This window comes from Sylvia atricapilla, chromosome 13 (assembly GCF_009819655.1).
Source record: "Sylvia atricapilla isolate bSylAtr1 chromosome 13, bSylAtr1.pri, whole genome shotgun sequence".
Taxonomy (NCBI): Eukaryota; Metazoa; Chordata; class Aves; order Passeriformes; family Sylviidae; genus Sylvia; species Sylvia atricapilla.
In genome coordinates this window covers 10,177,915-10,200,154 of record NC_089152.1, presented here as the reverse complement: position 1 = coordinate 10,200,154, position 22,240 = coordinate 10,177,915, and the positions used below count along the sequence as shown (strand labels likewise).

At 40.5% G+C, this 22,240-nt stretch overlaps 1 protein-coding gene across 1 annotated transcript in view; it reads left to right on the top strand.

Annotated features, from left to right (window-relative positions):
* Positions 1–3,912: 3,912 nt before the first annotated feature.
* The window catches only part of TRPM7 (transient receptor potential cation channel subfamily M member 7), a 51,893-nt gene continuing 33,565 nt past the window's right edge, over positions 3,913–22,240 (top strand). Inside the window, exon 1 of the mRNA XM_066328386.1 lies at positions 3,913–3,992. Coding sequence (XP_066184483.1) covers positions 3,990–3,992 — 3 coding nt within the window. The 5' untranslated portion in view covers positions 3,913–3,989. The remainder of the gene's footprint in view (positions 3,993–22,240) is intronic.

The window sequence follows — 22,240 nt, the reverse complement described above, 5'->3', positions numbered from 1 at the left end:
ATCTACTTCATCCCATTCCAAAGCAGTATATTTTGAATTGCTGCCAAGTTATGTGATTGTAACATTATTTAGATTATAGGTAGATTATATGAAAGGTATTGGACAAATCTCATCACATAAAATCAGCACAGAAAATCTTCCACAAGTAATGGAGGGGACTTACAGATCCCATTAACCTGTGTTATTGTATGGTTGTTTGCCTTACCTGACAAATTTTAAACTTCCATGTGGAAAGAAAAGCTATCTTCAGTTTTTAGGAGTAGCAGTCCAAATGTAAACTGCTGAGTTGCCACTACAGCTGTAGCTGGAGAAATTATTTACCTGGTAAATCAGGAAAGGACAAACTTGTGGCCAAAGAAGAAAAATGAAGCATTTGGGAGAATTCAGCCCTGTTTCAAAAAATATGAAAAGTAAACAAATAATAACTCTTTTCTGCCAGGGATTACTTCACTGTGTGACAAAAAAACTATATTTTCTACACAGAATCTGTTTGGCCTTGAGTGGGACATTAACTAGATCTTCTTATCACTTAGCATTTGCAACTTATTTAACTACTTGAACTCTAGCACTTATTTAGAGCAACATCAGAATAACAGCACATATCTGGCACGACTTTTTATAGTGTCAAACAAAGAAAGCCAAAACCAGATCACTTTCATTCAATGGTAACTCATTTAGTTTCTCATCAAGAGGAATGCTGTGGGTTTTTTTTCTATGCATGAGTCAGTGTTTCATCCATGTGAGGGTGAGCAATCAAACAGCAGTATCTTGGCTACAGGATATTGCAATACTGAGATAAGAGCTTCCTAAGAGAGGTTCCTTATCCTTTAGCACTTACATTGAGTTCGAGTTGGTTTAATGGGATGTAAGACCTATTGGGGTTGACATCACAAACTTTACTAGTTCTAGTGATGACTACATAATAAATTCAACATGTCAAGGACAGACTGATAGCTTGATTTGAGATATAAAAATGAGATATGGGAACCACATAACGAAAGGAGTTTTGTTTAAACCAGTTCTATTTAATCTGAGATAGCAGAAGCTTGCTTCAGGTTAAAGGTCCTTAAATGCGGTAAGATATAAATAACGCTTCATTATTTCCTTGTCATTCCTGGCTGACAGCTGTTGATTTGGAAGGAGATAGCAGAGGAATTTTGAGTTGACTTTTGGTGTGAATGAAAGGTAACACTTAGCATGACAAATAGCAAATACTTCTCCTACTGTGCACTGATTTGCAAGATTTAACATCTGAATGTACAAGAATTCACCTTTTGGATGACAAACTCTGCTAGTTTAGGGTCAAACCACGCCATGTTTTGTATGGCTGATCAGCTGATCAAGGTAGTAAGAGGAGAAAAGGTGACTTCCTTAAGCCATGTGCCATCACTGCCAGGTCACAGGGACGCATTTCACTGTGGTGCTGTGTTCTGCCTCCACAACACTGAAGGCTCACGCTCCCCCAGACAGCACGAGGCAGACAGGATGTTGATGACTCATTTTCCTTTCATTTTCATCCCAAGCTGTTCCTGAAACAATGTGCTCTCTTCCAAATAAGCTTATCACAGCTGAACTCTGAGTTCAGTTGACATTGATTTCTACAGTTTTGGAGGATCAACAGGAAAACAAGGCATGGAAATTCCTCATCTTACACACATTCTCCTAAACTTATAGCTTGTACCAGAGATTCATGCCCAGGCTGGCCTTCAGCTACTTCTTCCTAATTTCCTTGCTTCTTCTAGCTCTTAGATTTACAAATATGAAACTTGGAGGCCAACATGATAATCATGAGAATCAGTATAGCCCAAATATTGCTGTGAGATGAGGGGAAGGATCTAGCCATAGAAGAACTGACTCATGGACTTAATGTGGGATGTGAGCTTTAGATCAATTAATTAGAAAGTGAAGAAGAGGGAGAGAGGAAGAAGGAACGAGGTAATTTCTCAGAAACGCTTTATGGTGTCAACCATAAAAAATTAAAAAATCCCCCATTTTCTCTACTTTGGAAGATTCTTGAACCATTTCCCAAAAAATTCTACTGGGCTTCCTCTGCTCCTTCTGTTCCTGCTCCCTAAGCCAAGAACTGGCACATGGGAATCTAGGCAGAACAGGTAGTGGCAGATCAGCAGGCTTGGGACCTCTACACTCTTAAGAGAGTCTCTTTGTTGTGTGATCTTGTACTCAGTACTCGTAAGTTTTTCCTGGAAAAGCCTAGTTTTCCCTTTCTATGGAAATTGAGTCTTAAGAGCCTAATTTTCATATCTATGTAAGATAGCATGAATTCTTCTGAAGTGAACTTAAGCATTAGGAGCTCCAGCAGCTGAGGAGCTCCCTGCAACACCCTAATTCGAGCTGGATGCCTCAGTTGCTGGGTCTTCCCAAATTTGCACCTATTGTCTGCAGCAAAGATGTTCTGATGCCGGAATTTATGGACTTGCCCTGCTAAATGGCTGCTAATGCAAGAACATTTGTTTTCTCTTTATCTACAGTTCTGTTTAAAAAAAAAAAAAAAGAAAAAAAAAAAAAAGCAGCAAAAGTGGCTGCTGCAAGCTAATTCTTGGATTGATTTCTGATCATGCCTGTTTGATCATTGGAGTGGACTGTTACCCTGTGGTGCACGAGCCCAGGGTTCAGGTGAGCACAGGTCAGCTCAGCCCAACACTAATGCTGACATTTTGCAGCAAGGGAGGACACATAACTCACAACAACTGACAAATGATCAGGCCTGACAATGAAAAATCAAAGCTTTTAAATTACTTTGAATGTTTAGATTGAGTTTATATATAATTACTGCTCTTGTATGGCCATGGTATTTTAAAAACAGATGAGAGATTTTTCTAGAATCTCCTTATTTTTTTAATTTAAGGAACACAATTTAAGCCAAATCCAGTCTTTTTTTCTTCCCTTACAAATGCTGTTTACTCTAGCACAGAGCTTGTTGCAAAAGATATATAGTGACATATATAGCACAAATTATTGTGTAAGACTTTTCATTTGTGGTACCAATTCTCCAAATTTGCAGACTGCATACAGGGACAAAAGATAAGGTTCCTCCCCTGGGCAGTTCCTAATCTAAACTGGAAACTGAGCTGAGTAAAGTGGAAGAAATGCATCCTCCTTTTTCCCTCCAAAACGAAATTTCTTCCAGTTTGGCTCAGGCCTGTTAGAAGATGCCTCCGATGCGGTGCTAATGGCGGCAGTACCATGTGCGAGCAGGGCTGGCAAGAAAAGCGTGAAGCGATCTGGACGAGCGCTGTTCCCTGTCCTGTACGGAACAAGGAGGAACAGGCAGTAAGGCCGGGTCCCTCTCCGGGGCCAGCGGCTCTGACGTGCCCGGGCTGAGGTGACCCCTCGCCGCCGGCTCCGTGCCGCCCGCCGGGCAGCCCCCAGTGCAGCCGCTGCCTCAGCGGAGCGCGGGGCCCCTCTCTGAGCCGCGCCTTCCCAGCCAGGCTGTGTCTCTCCAGGGAAGCTCCATTTATAACATCTCCGCCTTCACCTCACCAGCAGCACAGGCCCGCCCGCCCGCAGCCACCGGTGCCTTCTCAGGGTATCTCCGGAGCCGCTCGGAGCTCGCCCCGCGCACAGGAGGCCGAGAAGAGCCCTCACGGCCGCGGGCGCCGGGCGGGCAGCACCGCCCCGCAGCCCCCTCCTCCCGCCGGGGGCGGTGCGCGCTGACGCGGCAGCGCCGCGGCTCCTCCGCCGGCCGAGTCGCACAATTATGAGAGAGAGGCGCCGGGCCGAGAACGCTGCCAGCCCTGGGTCCCGGTGCGGAGCCGAACCAGCGCCGTCCTCCGCGTCCCGCGCCTCCCTTCGTCCCCGGAGCGTCGTCCTCGCCCGGCCGCTCCCCACCCAGCCCTCCGCTGCCGCCGAGCCCAGCCCCGATAGATGGAGACAGGCCCCGCCACCGCCGACGCCGAACCACGAGCGGGAGCTGCCCGGCGAGAGGAGAACCAGAGTCGGCGCCGAGACCCAGCCCGGCCCTGAGGAGAATGGTGAGAGCCGCGGGGGTGCCGCGGCGGCGGCGGGGCCGGGCGCGGACGGGGCAGGGACGGGGCGGGCGGCTCAGACCTGTCCCAGCCGGCTGCCGCGGGTCCCGGCCGCCCCGAGCCGCCTCCCGCCGCCGGCGGCAAGGACGGGCTGCGCCCCGGGGCCGGAGGGGAGCTCGGGCTCCGCGCTGCCGGGCCCCGCTCATCTCCCGCCCGCGGGCCCGGCCCTGCCGGAGCTGCCGGCCGCGAATGCCCCGCCACGCCGGGCCGAGGCTCCCGCCGCCGCCCTCCTCGCGGTGCCCGCCGCCGCTGCCGCAGCCGGTGCCGCGCACCCTCCGCTCCCCGAGCGGCGCCGGCTCCCGCGGGGGAGGCACCGCAGCGCTTGGAAAGGCGAGCTCCCCGTTAGTGCTGCCCGTGCTGCCTCCGACAGTCGTGGTGGTTTGGTCTACAACCGGAATTCGCACGGTGTAATTCTCCGGGCTGCAGCAGTCCTGCCCTTCTGATCTTTACACCTATTTGGTTTTTGCAGTTTCAACATGTTGTGCGTAAGGGAGCATACATACACTTAAAGATGGATGAGTGTCTACAAAGAAAACACAATTTCAAATCCAGCTCAGTATTCTGGCTGTTAAACGGTTTTCCATTCCTATAAATTTATTCCTTAATATTTAAGAAATTTGGAGTGACTTGTCGCATCAAATGCTTTCTAGTGTTGAAAATATAAGTGTGAAGTCTAAATATATGGATTTCTACAGTCTGCTTGAGCTTCTAGTAAGATGCTTTGTTTCATTTTAAATAAAGGTGTCTTATTTCACGGCGTTTTCTTAAAAACCATGGGGATTCATGCTCATGAATCTTCCATTTCTGAGTGTATCTGTGAACTGTGTGGAAATGTGGGCTGTGTTTTTCTAGAGACTGCAAATCCAGCACTCCTCTAGGAAGAAGCTGAAAATGCAACCTTCCATTCTGATTTAAGAGTGCTTGGCATCTGCCACTTGCGTGGTACTTGCTCTTCTCAGCTAAAGTGATTTGGTGTTGGGTTTAGTTTCGAGGAGTGGAGAATTTAGGGGGTTTTGTTTATTTAATTTCTTTACTTTAGCTGTGATGGGTTTTTTTTGGTGCTGACGTAATCCTAGAAATGTACAGATTGGTTTTAACTGTCATAGTTCTTTAGATTTGAGACTCACCAGCCTTTCTGGCAATGTGGTGTGTTTGCAGTGTTTTATATTTGCTGTGTGTTTACCAAATGTTTTGAAACCTCTGTTTAATAGGTGTTTTGGTTAAGTGGAATATAGGACAATATAGGCAAGCTCATTTCGCTGAAAATTTCTCTGCTGCTCCATGACTATTTAGCAACTTTGAATAATTGCTGGACGATGTCCAACATTAAATCAGGAATTATTCTAAGGAATGAGTTGTTCAATGTGGCAATTCCGGCTGTTCAGTCTTTTTTTAAAACGTGTCTGTGTGGGTGAGATAAGTGTCTGCTAGATCATCCTTCATACCTTCTGGTATGGGGCCATTCTTTACTTTGCTATTTCAAGGCAGGAGGGGGGAAACCTTTGTGCATGTGGAGCTCTTTAGGCTGGGTTTGCACTGTTTGTCCCTTAGTTTCCTGATGTTGTACTTTGATACTGTTTTTACTTGCTTGAGCTCAGCAGTGGAAAGGTAATGTTCACTTGTCATACAAAGGCTTGAAACATCACCTTGAATCTGGCAGTTATCTCACACTTTTAAAGATACTGTATCAGATCATCTATCTCCCCACGTGGAATATCTTGAAGAGGGTTACTCCATTATGTTTTAAACTTTCGTTTATTTTCTTGTCCCTTGAGGCTCTGCCTAACTAGTCTTGCTGCATTACCATTTTGTCTTACCACATCAGCCCAGGTTTCTCTGCTGTGTTGGTGATAGACTGCAGCATCCAAAGTCCTCTCTTTTTCTCATCGTTATCTTTGCCACTTGCTGTGCTTCCCTTTCCTGGAAACTTTGGACCAACACCCACATTTTTTAAGCTTCTCTTTCATGGCCCATTCGTGAGGTACATTTGTGTTAACTCTTCAGTCCTCATGGACAGTCATGAAAGATGAGCTTTTTCTAAACAGTATTGTTTTGAACTTCAGTAAGTGACTCTGACACAATAGAGTTTGCGCTTTGGCACCAGTAATGTCACAAATAAATGTGTAAGAGGACTTGTCAAAAATCGTGTGTGAAGAGAGATGCATGATAGGATTTTGCAGTCTTGAAAGACGTGAGAATGGATTTCTATATTGCAAAGCTTTGAAATACCAAGACTATATGGAATGGTACTTCTCATGTCAAAATATTTAACCTGAAAAACATGCCTTTGTCTTTTTTTTGGCCGATACTTATTTCTTTTGGAATTTCAAATTTCTTTCAGCAGTGTCTACATTGGCTGTGGTATTTACATGTCCTGTTTATTTACTGAAATAAGCAACATTACTTCTGTTTCTTTTTCCCAGTTTTTTTAAGGGCAGACTGATAGTAAAATCAATGTGTGTGTTTTTCAGAATTGAGGTTTTGGTTTTGAGGTGATATTTTTTGTGTCTGTGAGTAATTGTCTTGGTGCATTTTACCTTCAGTGGTTAAAATTTCAGCAGCTGACTTTTCATCAGATGAATTACTGAATAATCTTATTTGCTGTGTGTATTGGAATAAGATACTTATATAATTACTAATGTTATGTCACTTTTTACCTTTGATACTGACCAGTAGCTGTGGCCCCTGACAAGTGTCTGTGTGCTTCATTGGTTCTACAAAAAATTGTCCGCTTGACCTGTGGTAGAACTTGAACTTTTGTTGCACACTTTCTTTGTGTTCTCTGGCCTGAAGCCCTCTTTTTCCTCTATTGTAGTCTCTGCAGTCTTGTTATTGTCTTTTTAAAAATTTAATCCCTTTGCTTTTGCTCACATAACGAGAACGTAGAGGTGATGGTATCATGTATCGTGATACAGCCAGTACTGGGAGTGATCTACCTAATCCTTGTTTCTGTTACGTTTATTATGGGAAACTTGGCTTTTCTTATGCTAAAACTATAGGTGTTTTTGTGTTTTAAGTAATGGAAAACTAATCTAACAAAAGAACAGAAAAAGTAAACCCCTGAAACCTTAGTGTTGGCCAGTTTTGCTCCCTGTCCTGGCTCGGGCACACGATTAGCTGGGCATCCCTGCTGCTGTGCAGGAGGGGAGGGAGGATGTGCAGGAGGTGACTTGTCTTTTTAGTAGCAGCCAGTCATTAAGCAGCCTACCAGCTGCATCTTAACTGGGTGGGTCCACAGCCCTGAGCAGCAGTGGGGATTCCAGGAGCAGTCTCCATCACTGCTGTTCTGCTGATGGAAGGGATGCTAGTTTTCTTGAAGAGTGGTGAGTTTTTTTCATCCTTTACACCTATATTTTGCTTAGCGTGTAGAGTGTGAGCCACTTTCTTTAACTGCCAGCTGTGCTGCACCCACAGAACAACTTGGGTTTTTTCCCTCCCCAGCCATTATAATTTTTGCACAGAAGAAGGGACCATGCAGGTTGTCTGATTGCTGTTAGGTGAGCAGAGGACAGTTCTTACTCCTGTGTTTTTTCCAAGAGGGAAAGGCCAGTGCACTTCTAATGGGGTAACAAAATAATAATAAAAAAAAAAAAAAACAAAAACAAAAACCACCCAAAAAAAAAAACCAAGAGAGAAACTGTAGACTTTCTTTTCCTTCCCAAAAATTGGCTGAAAAGTGTCCTGAACATATGGAGAATACAGGGAGAAAAATAACTATTGCTAATAGTGGTGCTGGTAGTTCTGAAAAGCTGCTTTATGAAAGGACAGAATATTTAACTGTGGCGAGTGGGGTGACAGCATATGGTATAAGGATGTTGCAGGATTAGTCTGTAAGATAAATGTGATTGATTGCCAAGGGGAACTTAGTGTGGTACCAAACTGACAGCACATTACAGCTTGGTTTACAAGTTATGCATTTTTTGCCCCTTAAGGAAAGTTCAGATGCTACTGAAATGGTAGGCTTGGATTGAACCTTAATTATGGGAATTTCTGTGTTTCTTAAAAAAAATCCTAAGAGTTGCATCACAGTTACAGTTTATTTAATCTTTATGTTATTAAGAGCAGTATAAGTGTTTTTCCTGAAGATTCATAGAAACTCATTCTAACTTGAGCTGGTTCATGGACTTTGTTGTCACATTCTCTGAAGTGTTTGAATGCTCTGTGTGTATTGCCAATGTGAAATTGCTGAGTTAATGTATGTCAAGTCTTTTTTTTTTTTTTCATTTGTTCTCAGCTCAGGGAGGATGGAATAAGATTTGTGTGATAGCATGTCTGTTGATTTTTCTATAGCTGCAAAATCAGAATTTTAGAGGCTGATTCAGTAATCAAGTTAGTACTCTGCTGCATGTAGTTGGAGAGCTGATGTTTTTGATGTTTTTTACAACAACTATTGTAGAGCCCCTGTGAAGCTTTAAGGGGACTTCATCCTCAGCCTGTCTGAGTAGAGCTGTAAATTACATCATATACAGTCCAACATCAAGTGTGTATTTTATTTAAATGCGCATTATGTGTTTTGCAATGACCATACACCAGGCCAATACACAGTTTCAGTGAGTGTGGTTGTATGTTAGTTGTGTAAGACTCACATGTGCATAATTTTCACAATGTCTAGACCTACTGATAGTAATTTAATAGCAAGAATATGAGGTCCCATTTTAATTTTGATTTGAACGTCTTTTTCAAGATGTGTAACCGTCTAGTCAAGCCTTTTGTTTCTTTGTCTTGGTTCCCAAAGCCGGGTCCGGATGACTCCCAGTGCTTTGGATTCTGCCTTTAATTGTTTACTGCTAAACTGAGCAGATGTAAAAAAAAAAAAAAGAAAAAGTTGCATTGTTGAGAATTGGATATTGCAATTAAGTTCTGGTTTGCTGATTTTAGTTTTTTTGTTTGATTTTTTTACTAGCAACGTTTTGGGTGATTAATGAAGTATATTTTTGCTGTATTACATGAAATCATTCTTGCTTGAGAATACTTTCTCAGTTACAACTCTAAATGAGTTTAATCTAGGTGTTCAGCCTTTCACCATATCTCTGTAATCCTCAAAGCCTGGGAAAGTGTCTGTTACAGCTCAGTCAGCGGTAGCACAATGGTTTTTGTAATTGAATCCCAGCTTTTGTTCCATGCTTTGTTCACACTTACCTCTACCTGAAGTGGTACTTATTTTCTTTACCTTATCTACTTGATTCTTGTCACCTCTGCTAACAATTTTCATTTTGTAGTCCCCTGACTTATCCTGGGTCAAATTTTGCAAAATGTCCCTGGCTGATGGTTCTTTTCCAAATGTCTGCTAATTTTTTCTTTAATGCTGCATTTTTTGTGAGATATGTACTTGAAAAACTTGGCTCTAAATGCTTAAATTTAATAAATAAATTTGCATTTATGCTGCCTTCAAATGAATTTCCAGGTGCTTTGTTAGGGAAACTTAATTTCGCAAGCACTTATTGCTTAAAAATTTCTAGAGTTGGAGCTCTCCTAGAGCTAGTATTATTTAGCAGCCCAGTCCTTCCCACTCTTACTCATTTAACATATTTTCTGACTGACCTGGAGTGCTTGAGATGCGTTGCAGGGTAATAACCTCGGGTTAAGGGTTGTTCAAGCCCTTTGCTAGCTGTTCCCACATGTGCCAAAGCTCTTCTTGAAGGTGTGTTGTAATCCAGTCAAAACTCCTTTAAATCCTGTCCGTCTCCTTTCCACCTGTCCCTTTGTGCTTCCTTGTGTGCTCAGTCACAGGGGATCTGAATTGAATAAACTTCTTGTCACCTCTTTTTTTTTTTTTTTTTTTTTTTTTTTTTGTGGATTATTTTGCCGGTCATTTCCCTGAACCGGCTTCCATGTGACTGCATAAATGCTGGTGCTGGTATGGGATAGGTTGGGATCATGTGCAGAGGCTTAGGAAAATGGGATTGTGGCACCCCAGACTTGACAGGAGCTGTGAAGCTGCATTGGCAGCTTGCTTTAAGGTGCCTGAGATTTGGTTTGTGCTATTGCATTAGAAAGTGTTCGGTCACTCTGTGCATCACCCGTGGCACATGAGTGTTTTCTGAGTCTCACAGCCTTGTGCACAGGCATGGATAGAGCTGTGCCAACACAGGTTCTATGGCCTCTTCAAAGTATAAACCAAATTGCTTTGTAGCCTTGTCTAATTTTACTGCAAGCACATGGTGGCTGTTCTTAAATGCTCCTGTATTTAAATTCTTTTTCACAGAGGATGTTTTCCTTGACCTGCTTTTCTGAATGTGTTCTAACAGGTTCAGGATCACTTAGTTTTTACCAGATATGCTGTGCTCCAGTCTGTCTCTGAACTGAGCTGCACCAAGATGAGTTTGATCCCTCCCATCAGGTTATTTCTGTTGGCAAATGATTTTCTGCTGGTAACTTGTCTCATGTAACAGAATATTGCCGGATTTTTTTCTCAGTGTCCTTAGCATGCAGCATATTTGCTTTTTAGTGCTGTTCCCATTCTTGTTTAACTTTCTCAGGAGGCTAAACCTGTTTCTTTGAGTTAGGAGAAACCAAAGCTGCATTCTACTACTGCATCTGCCCGAGCTCAGCACAGCAGCCGTGTGGACAGGTTCAAAGACAGTCATGCTGCTGTACAGCATTGTTAAAATTGCATGTGGATTGGCTTTGTGTTGTGAGTGTAAATGTAGTATTCTAATTTGTGGCTAGAGCCAGTCTGAAAAAGCTGTTTCCTTTCAAAGCCTGTCCCTGGTGCTGCTGCAGGTCATGCAAATCTTTAGGCATAACTTCAGTCACCTGGATAGCTTAAATTATGCATGTGCTTAAGTGACACATGATTAGAGCCTAAAAATACCAGTTGTGTAATTACAGAACTGTTAATCAACTTTCTCTTCAATTATAAAAATCAGTTAATCTACACGAGAGGAGGTGCAGTTAATGGTGTTTTAAATGTCAGTCTTACCAGTTTCTCCTGTGTTCCCTGGCTGCATTATTGTCTGTAGTTTGCAGAATCCTGTTATAAAGCAAGTTTAATAAAACTTCAGCTAAAGTCATTAAAAGAGTACATGGCTGAAGGTGATCTTCTGGACAAAGAGTTTAAAAGGGATTCATCTTGGAGGAGCTCCTGCTCATGGTAGTAACCTTGCACTAGGAAAGAATAATAAATCACTGATTAGCTGACAAATATCCTAGAGAACTGTCTAGGAAGTAGTATTATCTGGTGTGGCAATGCCTCTGGCTTCAGAACTGGCTGAAAGAGGTTCTATCCTCCCGATTTCACAGGCTGTTCTTTACTGACCCCGTTTCTGCTGCTGAAGGTGTTCTGGTTTTGCTGCCGCTGGCCCTGGGGACAGCGCTGTGAGCGCTCACCTGGCCTCGGCCGGGGCACTCGGCACAGATGTGGAGGTTGGGATGGACTTTTACCTCCTAAACTGGCATCAGCTGGCTTTGCAGCCAGAGGCATTGAAAAACAGAAATAGCCACTTAAATAACCTTTGCCCTTCTAATTTGTGCAGCTTCAGAAATGCTCTTGATGAGGATTTATGCCTTTGCCTCATTAAGCATTTGGTCTGTCTTAGTTTTATAAAAGAATTATGCAGAAATAAAAAAAGTTTAAATTTTCAGGTGTAGAAAACCTACCATTTGCTTGCACACAATGTTCAATCCTACCTTGTGCAACTCGGGGACTCTTCCCCATAAATTCTCTGAAATTGTTTCAAATGCTTTAGTGAAACAATGTGGCCTTTTTATGTTGCTTATGTGGGGAAAGAGGGCAGAAACCACTCATCACCCTTGTCCTGGTTTGGGCTGCCAGCTTGTGTTACAGGTGAACATTCTGCGGTGCTGAAGGCTGCTAATAAATGAGTCATTGTGTGAACGTATCCTCTGGTTCTGCTCGGTGTTTCCTGGCCCAGGACAGAGCTATTTGGTTCTGAAGGACAGCACGATGCGGTAAACTTTGGGCTGTGCTTTCTTCCTGGTGTAGAAAATATGCAAGACAGAAGCTTTTCTGCCTTCAGAAAAATCCTGTTTTCAGGTTGTAGAAGGGTGTTTTCTGGCAATCTGCAGAATACAGGTAGACTTTGCAGAGAGGGGGAGGATTATTCACAAGAGCTAATTAGGCAGTGAGTCCCCAGGCTTGCTCAGTGGAGACCAGGGGGGATTCAGAGCAGCTCTTTTCTCTCTGCAGAGAGGATGTAGAAAAATTAGCACAACTGAGATAAGGTTAGTAATTTTGACTATCCTCTTGGGGGTCATTACTGGGTTTTTGGAGGGTTTCTGACAAATACAAAGATCTTGCATGTAGGACAAGAAAGATCTTTAGTAATTAACGTATTAGGAATTGAATGTTAATTATACCATGAATTAGAGCAAATCTTCAATGCCAGATGAGAATGGTGTTCTTAAACTGAGGGTATCTGCCCCTCCAAAATGTGACCTTAGGCAATATGTTCTTGTTTCATTGGCAGCTCTCTGAGAAATAAAGAAATACAGTCTCAACTTCCTTTTCTTCCTGAGTGTTAGAATGCATGTGCATAAAAAAATTAAATCTTTTTGTGTGATAGATCTGTAGTCTTTCTCTGGGTGCCTAGAGCCTGCGTGCTTTTGGGGATTATTTTGATGTACCTTGGCAATATGCTTAGAACAGCTCAGCTCTTCTGCCAAACCAGTATCTTTTTGCTACCAAAGGGGGGTGTCCTACTTCCCTTGTTCCCACCCTGATCATGGCCATGTGATTCTTTCTTGTGCTTTAGTTTTCTGTTCAGTTTGCATCTGAATCTGTTCATTTTGACATTAAAGCTGTCTGCCTTTTTTCTTTTTTCCGTTGTTTTTTTTTTTTTTTTTTTTTTTTTTTTTTTTTTTTTTTTTTTGTGGGTGTGTGTTTGGTTTTTTCTTTTTTGTGGGTTTTTTTTTTTTTTTTTTTTTTTTTTTTTTTTTTTTTTTTTGTGGGTTTTTTTTTTTTTTTTTTTTTTTTTTCTCTGAGAGTAATGTGCTGGTTTAGGGAGCTCAATCAATTCTCCCCAAAGAGCGAGTGCATAACTGCAGGTGGGGGACAAGTTGCAGGAGAATGGGTGAGAGGGCAGAGTAGGAACTTCCTCAGCTTGTCTTCTCTGACTGCACCCTCACTTAATAATTTGAAGAATTACAACTGTAAAAGCAAATATTTCTCCTGTGTTTCTTGGCTTTGCCAAGACATCCTCCTCCCTACTGGTGTCTTTTATTTCTCTAGAAGGATTGTCTTCACTCTTCTCCCAGCAGGCCAGGCAGGAGCCTGTCCCCAGGTATTAGTTCAGTACAGCTTAGACAGGCCATTGTGCCATGTACCACTCAGCATTGGTGAGTTCTATTGGAATTTAGTATGCTGGATGAAATGACCATAAATAGAAAACATTTTCCATGTGAAGTCGTGTTGTAGTCTCTCAATACCATTTAATTAGTTATTTCCCTTACCCTGGGAAAAAAATAAAAAACCCCAAGAAACCAACCAACAACAACAAAAAAGAGGATATTTTATTTCTAAAAATAATATATTTAGTTTCTGAGTAATTATTTAGACTTGTGGTATTTAGCATAAAAGAGCCTCTGAAAGCATCAAAAACTCAAACGACCCTCAAAGGCAGAGGGTGGAAATTTTGAAAAGTGCCTAAATAAACACTGTATATTATTTCATGCAGTAATTATCTGCTTTCACATTTCCTTAACAAACCTGGTTAAGTTTCTTCTTTGCACTTTTCTAGAGCAGAAAACAGAAACTACTTGAATAGTTTTAGTGGGAACTTTTATCTTCTGATAAGAGTTTAGGTACATAGATGTGTCTCGAATGCTGTCAGGGTTCTTGTGCCCCGAGGTGGGGCTGCAGTCACAGTGCACTGAGCAGCTGCAGGCTGAGCTGCCTGTGAGAGGAGAGCTGCTGCTTTGTCTTGACAGGCACTGGAAGTGTAACTGAATCCAGTAGCTCTTTGTTATGAGCTGTCTTTAAAAATGCTTAAGTCTTTGTAATTTGACAGTAGGTGAACTATAGTAAATTCTTGTTTTGGCTTGCTTTTATGACCGCTCATCCTACTTTCTCCAGCCTGGTCTAATATCCCAAGAAGTCTGATCACTCTAAAGAGTTGACCAAAACATTTACTTCCCTACTGCGCTTAAAAAATACTGGCACATTGGTGTGCACGTGTGTACAGGCAGGAGGCGCCCAAAATTCCAGATCTGTTTCAGGTGGGTTTTTGGCTGTGTGTTTGCAGATGGGCCTCTTTCCTAGTTTCAGTAGTTTTGATTATAACAATAAAGTTGTTTTTGTATTTACTGTGTCTAAACATAAATTCTGTGAAATTTCATCATCCTTAGCACTGGTATGGTGCTGTCTCCCATTTCATGTGTCCACTAGTATATTCTGTTGCTCTTTCTTCTCACTTGTGCTATTCAGAGAAATATTATTGATCTGCCATAATTAATGTGGGCATAGGCTTCCTTTTTTTAAAAAAATATATATTCAAAGAGTTGTCTGAGGCCAGCTATGTCAAAAATCCCTTAGTGATAACAAGTTTCCATTGCTCTAGTGAGTTAATAATAGCCTACTTAAGTCAGGAGGTACCAGAATCTTTGCTGTGGTAATAGAGAAGTGTCTTTCTTTGTACAACATGAAAAATAAGTCAGATCTGTAAAGTGAACAGACTAAGAAAGTGGGAGAGCAGGACAAACAGCATCCACCCTTCCAGTTTGCTTTTGTAGTTGTAATGTGCTTCAGCACATACTGAATTAATCAGATGTTCATGCACTTCATGAACTAGAAAGGGAGGACTTTCCTTAAATCTGCAGCTCAAATATTGCCCGAGTACATCCTTTGCACGAGGTAAGGGGGTTTGCAGCCTGTAAAGCTGTCTAGGAACAGCGGCTGCCAGAGTTGAGATTTCTCATCAGGAAACAAAGCAGAAGCAAATTGAGGACAGGATTAATTATTTGGCTGGTCACACAAGCCCTTTCCCACTGCTTTATTTCCAGAGGTGGTCACCACTGCCTCCTTTCTTGCATCTGTGGCTTGTTTCTCTGTGTGAATGGGGAAGGGACTGGAGGTTGCTTGAGGAGGACAGCAACCAGATCCAGATTATGTGAGTTGCTTTATTGCTGAAACCGTGCTCCAAGCCTCATTCCTTCCAAAAATAAATCCAGAGTTTATAGGATTGTCTCTTTGTACACCCTCTGTGGCACATGCAGGGTAAGCTCAGCACTTGCCAGAAGTGTGAGGTGTGAACCAAGTGAATACTTTGATGTAGAGTAGATCTGGTGAGCCAGGGAGCACAGAAGTTTCAGCAGCCAGCTGAAACCCGTATGTCCCATCCGTCCCTGTGGAAAGGACCAGGGAGAGGCACCAGCCTTCATGCCCACAGAAATGTTTTGAGCGACTGAAAAAGACTTGGCACCGTTCTGTGTGTGTTGGTGAGTAGGAATGCTGACTCTACCTTCCTGCTGCTCCTATTTAAGACAGTGTGTAGGCTTGCAATCTGCACCTGGTAAGGTCAGGACGATTGCAGACTGCAGCTCAATCTCTGGTGCTGTGAGAGGTGAGGAGGATGCACAGTTGTGTATCACTGTGGGTAAGGAAGGGAAAGGAGGCTGGATGGTTGAAAATGTAACAGGTTTGAGGTAGGTTTATATGGGTCATTCAGCATAATTAAGAGTGGATTTTAAGTGAGGAACCCTATCAGAAAGAAGCAGGCACTGTATGACAGGCTTGCAGACATTCCTATGTACTTTGCCATTATTTTTTTTTTTTGTTTGGCTTTTGTTTTGTTTTAATCTCATTTGAGCAAAGTGAACATTAAGAGTGAAAATGTTGGCTGAAAAGCTGTAGCTATATTTCTTGTAGTTACAACCACACAGTCTTTCTCTATTCTTTTCTTTCATCCCTGGTGTTAAGTTTTAGGGAGTAAAGAATTATTTTCGTCTCCTTTGAAAACTCAGTGGTTTGTTGCTTCTAGGTCTTTACTTCAGTATATGCTTTGAAATACTTTGTGGATCACATCAAAATGCAATTGGTCTTTGGACACAGAGGAAGTAATTTATTGATTCTCTAGCAGGTCAAAAAATTTTTAGCTTGGTATTTCATTAGTTGAGAAGACTGCAAATGTAAACTATTTGGAAATCAATGTACTTCATCTCACAGCAATGAAACTGGTTTACCTTCTGCTGTATTTTCTTTTTCCTACCAAAATTCCAAATTCTGTCAATGAAAGTTGTTGGAAAATAAAAATTAAAAAGCATTTCTCTCTTTGCTTCCCCTCAGCTTTTCTGAAGGTGTGTTCAGGAACAGCGTGCCATCTGCTGTGCTGACACAGTGTCAGGGAGTCTCTGGTTTTGGAAAGTTTAATTACTGTATCTGGTATAATTGGGCACTTAACTCTGAAGGTGTTTATTGTTATATCAGCTGAGAAAAAGCCAGTTTGAAATTTCACTGGTAGGTGATTGTTGTCTGAAATCAACTGATTGTCCATTCCATACTAACTTGAGCTATCTCATACTCTAGAATAAGTGGCAAAATACATTCTAGGTGCACATTAATATTTACTTTATGCCTTATGTGGTTGTTATATGCATTTTCAAATTTTAATACTTTCTGAAAGAGTAATTTTATGGTTGGTCTAACTGCAGAACAGCACAAACTGTAACCTATTAAGCAAATAAATTTATTTATTTTAAAATATTCTGCATTTACTCTGAATTTTCCTTGAAATACCTATATTGCAGTTAGAAGATAACTTTCCCAACAATATGGGTAAAGTGGATTAAGTTTGAATGTAATAAAAACATACCAAAAATATAGGTCTGTGGATTTTATTCTAGTGCATCGAGGTTAAAAGTCACCACTTTATAATGCTAAATTCTGTTCATGAATTTAGAGTATTCTTAATTAAATGAATCTTCAGAAAAAAAATCCGTAAACTGAATTATGTGCCTTGTAATCGTGCAGTGAAATAATTCTCTCAAAACCAGCCTGTTCTCCAAATAGCAGATTGGAATAGTTTTCATCAAGTTTGAGAGAGCTGTAAAAATCCCTTTTGACAAATCCTGATTACTCTTTGCATCCAAAACTGCACGTGGATTCAGGGACTTCTGTGGTGGCTTCATTACGTCAGAGAAGAACTTGATGAAACAATAGCTACTCTGTTAGAGACCTGGATTGCTGTGAAATCTGTTCAGAGCAAATCTCCTGAACTGTTTAATAAAAAATAGGATTGTTGAAGGTTTGTTTTCAGCACTAAGGGAGCCATTGAGATGAAGATTCTTATCTTTGCTCTCTGGCTCACTTGAGATCTGCTTCCCATGTGCAGAATTCACAGAAGGCTTTCTCTGACTGCCCTATTTCCTTGCTTACTTCAACAGTTTTTATTTAATGTAAATCCAGGGTTGTAGGTTTTTTTTTTTTTTGGTGGTTTTTTTTTTTTTTTTTTTTTTTTTTTTTTGCTGTCAAACAATCTATTTTCAGAACTGTAACAATATTTTCACTAGAGAAGTTTTTTCAATCTGCAGAACTGGAGCTGTTTGCTTTCTTAGGAGTCCAGTGAATTCGGGTGAGCTGTTCTGTTCAGAACAGGATCTTCAGCATAGCAGAGACACCTTTCGTGCATGATGGGTCTGTCTGTTTGAGCTTATCACATTCTGTGACAAGAGATGCCCCAATGCATTTTGGAAAAAAAAAAAAAAAAAAAAAAAAAAAAAAAAAAAAAAACCACCAGCTTCTTGTACATGAAGCTTGTAGTTGTTTTAGACTAATAATAAATAATCCTGATGCAGCAGGTAAAATACTGTTGCTAAAATTTTCATTTGTAGTGGATTAAATGACAGTTAGGATTAAAGCACAGTCCTTGTCATTTAGAGTGACATTCTTCTCAGGGTTACATTAAAGCACTGCATAAATATCTTCTGGCATTGGAATGATGTCTGAGCCTCTCTCTTTCCAGTGTTGCACATATCTGTACTTTCTGTGGAAGTTAGTGCAAAAAATTGAGGTTGACTGATATTGTAGATACTGATTCAGGAATAAGTTTTGTAGGTGCTGTGTGTGTGTTGTACATTCTCTGGACAAACAGCACTGCTATTCTGTGTCAAAGAGTCTTAAATATAGTTCATAATACTAGCTGGCTAAATGCTTTGTCTTCTCCCCCCTCTTTTAAAAAAGAAAACAAAAATCCCCAAACTAAAATTATAGAAGTATGCAACTTTAAATTGAAGGGAAAGCTAGTAAATTAAATGCCTGGGGTTTGACAGAGTCAAGAGTTTAAAACAAATGGCAGCAAATATATGGCATTAAACTACCTAACTTTTTTTTTTTTTTTTTCTCTCATCTGCTTGTTTGCTTCAGTTAGCTGAAGTTTTGAGGAGTTTCCTCAAATGATAATTGTTTCTTTAAGGAACTGGGATGTGATCTGCTGTATTTTTAATACAAAACTTAAAGTATTTTCTTTACTAGATAGACATCACTGTCTTTTGGCTAGCTCTCCACCCTTTGCACAATGGCTTAGTTATTCAGCTCATCCTGGGGTGCACATTTTCAGTGTCATTCAGTGATTTGTCCTAAAAACAGGTCCAGGTGTTTTACCTGGATTGTGGTTCTTACTGCCTTAAGAATTTGAAGCGCCTACTAGAAATCTTTTCGGTGGGCTATTGATGTAGAGGAGACTCTATAATGTTATTAAAACATAGTTGAAACTTCTCATTTGATACATTTTATTTATGGCTCCTCTTCCCACAAGAAGCTTTGTGAATTCTGAACTACTTGATATGCATTAACCTAATTGGATATTGTATTTATCATGGCTGTTTGGCTTTGTTTGGCTTTATTCAATGTATCTAGCACAAAAGTCACAAGATAGAGGTTTGTCTGGAATTTCTGCCTTTCAGCTATAGCTGCAGGAACTCAGTGCATGGTTAGGGTTGGTCTGGGCAGGGTCACAGGTCAGTCCCATGGTGTAGCACGTGTTTGGATAATGGAGTGAGTTTCTCAGATAAGAGATCCTCTGGTAAGTCACGAAGAGTGTGTGTGGTATGTATAGTTATATAAGAAGCAGTAACTTCAAGTTGAAACATTGTCAGGGGACAATTCCTTGAACAGACAAGTTAAAGGACATCCTTAGTACAGTGTGTCTCTTAGAAATGTTTTGAAATTTGTCTTGTTGGCTTTAAGTGACCCAGACAGATAGGACTTCTCTGCGGCAGCGCTAGCATGACTGTTCCTGCTGCACATAGTTCCCACTGTGTCTTCTTGTTTGCAGGCTTGCTGAAACTTTCCTGTATTTTCTTCTGTCCAGATGGAAAACAAACCTTTTGGAAAATTTGAGGCAGTGGAGAAAGAATATAGGGTCTATATTAATTTTTAAATAAAGGATAAATAAAATTGGCGGATCTTTTCCTTAGGAAGGTATTGCATGTATTGAACTGCTGTATGGTGTAAGCAGAGATTTGAAAGATGAAATATGAGACCGTGTAGAAAGTGATATGATTTCTAAATTTGAAGCTCAGTCTATGCAATCAGTGACTGAAATCCCCATTACCAGCCCTCCACAAAGGTCACAGTTTGGCAAATTATTTATTAATTCAAGTCAGTTTCCTGATTCAGTGGGGAGCTTTATTGAAAAGTTGTCGGAACTGCTGGGTTGATATGTGCTGTTGCAGGCTCCAGGGCAATATAGTTGGGAAAAGTTAAATTTTGGGTTTGTAACAAATATTGTTACAATATTGTAACTAATGATCTTACAACAGTATACAGTATCAGAAAAGGGTAGAAAAAATTAGCTGTGATCTCTTTGTTCATGAAGAAGTTCAGGATTTCCAGCTACAAATATTATTTATACCTGCCATATTTGTGTTACTTAAAAATCATGCAAGTCATTTTGAGATCTTGCCAAGCAGGCAGGCTTACTTTCTATAGAGAAAATAATTCAGACCAAGCTTGTTGAATAAACTTTGAGACTTTCACAATAGCTTGATAAGGCTTTGCCATATTGCTGTGCATCGGTTGCTAGAACTTAATTGTCTTCTTATTTTAATAAGTTGAATGAGAGGCTCTTACAAACATGTAAGCCAAAGTGGGGAGAGTGGTAGGTGGTTGGTTTTTATTTTCCAGCCCTTTCATATTGTATCGTATTGTATCATATTTTATGTACTTTGGTGATGGTTGTTGCGTTGTTGGTTGGTTTGTGTTTTGTTGTGTTGTTTTGTTTTTCTTATTGCACCTGCTAAATGCAAAACTTGAAATTAGAGTTTGTGGTAAAAATTTCATTCTACAAAGAGTTGCTGAAGTTATCCAGTGTGAATTTCAGTAAAGATAACATGTAAATCTTGAGCAGGTACATTTAAATGATCTCTGTTACTGGAGCTTTGGAGTGCTAATGCTGTTGCTGAATCAAACATAGCTAATATTAAAATGGTTATGGTGAAAGTTCCACCTGTTATAAAAGGCCATGGGATTATCTTGGTATCTAGATGCTTCCAGAAGTTGGAAATAATTAGACATATTCTCTTGAGTTTGTAGTTCTGCAAGTCCTTGTTTAAATTTTGTTTCAAACAGCAATTAGAATTATTTCAGCATTGGTGAAACTGTAGGGAGAGGGAATATTTATTTAAAATAGTGTAAAATATTTATTTTAATCATGATCTCAGAGTGAGTATATCTCTTCTAGATGATTGAATCAAATCTATGTGTGTCCAAAAAGGTAAAAGTTGAGAATTTTTATGTGTATAGACAAAATCCTGCCAGCATTGTCTTCTGAGAAGTCTTAATGTGGTGAAATTTTCGTAGACTCACCTAAAGACAAAAGTGAAGGTAGTTTGGGAATAATATAAATCATATTAAGATTTTTCTTGTAAGGCTTAAATGTTATTTAACTTGAGATTGAGAATGCACAGGAAAAAATATGAGAAGCTAAGTTTTTTCCCACAAAATGCAGTTTTGAAAGGAAAGAAAGTAAATAGTTGAAAAGCAGATCTCTATATGTTGACGCTACTTGTGCTTTTTGCCAAAAGGCTCCTGACCCATGTTAGCCATAACCATGGTGTAAAGTGCATCTTCTAAAAATACACTGGGAAAACAGAGCACTTGGAGCACAGGAGCTGCCTGTTACTGGAAACAGAGCTTGGGGGTGGAGTTGTGTATCCTGTTCACATGATGAAAAAGCTTTAACAAGAGTAGGCCATTTTTCTTAAACAGTCTGGTAACTTGCATACTGATTTTTGACTTCTGATTTTTGGCTGTTGATTTTTGACTTGATCTCCTATTTTAACTTAAATCTTTAGCGGATGCGGAAGTATTTCTTAGAGCTAACTGCTGCAACTAACTCATACTTAACAGTGTCCTCATATCATCTTCCTTTCTCTGGTCATCACAGGAACATTTTGTAATAATAGTTCTTAATTACATGGAAGACAATACTTCCTACATTTTTAATGTGATTTTTACCCATTTATGGGAAGTGTCTTTCACATTTATCTTCTTGGTTTGTATTTTGGTTTTGTTTTCCTCTCTCAAAGGAAACAAGACTCTAGAATTCGCAAATTCAGTATAAAATCTTCTGCAATAAGGATTGATTGGCACACAGGCGTGCTTCTAGAGAGAGTCTAATTTTGCCAAAAGTTCCAAGTACGTTTTAATAACATTACAGAGCTTCTTCTACATAAATAACTGACTCGGGGTCTTGGGATGACTGGTAGATGTAGTGATGCTGTGCTGAAAATATTTGCACTGCTGAAGGATTGAAACAAATCTTCCATGAGTGGTTAAAACTACATTCTTTAAGAGAAAAATTGATTAATGTTTAGTTGTTTAAATTAAATTTGGGGTCTTTTTTTTTTTTTTTTAGGAAGTGTTTATTATGAAAAGTGATGTTGCACATTGTGAGCCAGTGTTCCTTGTCCCCAGCTTTGATCATCACTTAATAATAAAACAATATTACGTGGAGCAATTGACGCAATTGCTTGTGGTTTATATTCTTTGGATTTTAACATCTAGCATGTTATGCCTGTGCTCTCTTGCTTCAAGGTGTGGTTTTAGCCAGCTGGCTAAAACATCTAAGTATTGAATTACTCTTCTGTATCTTTTTATATTCTGGAGGATCTCCAGAGTTAAGCTTAAGTTTAAAGTAATACTCAGTTTTAAGAAATTAAATACAAAAATTCCCATGTAAACAGTGGGGACACAGGCAAGAGAAAGTAGCTTCCAGAACTGGGATTTGTCTCACAAAGGC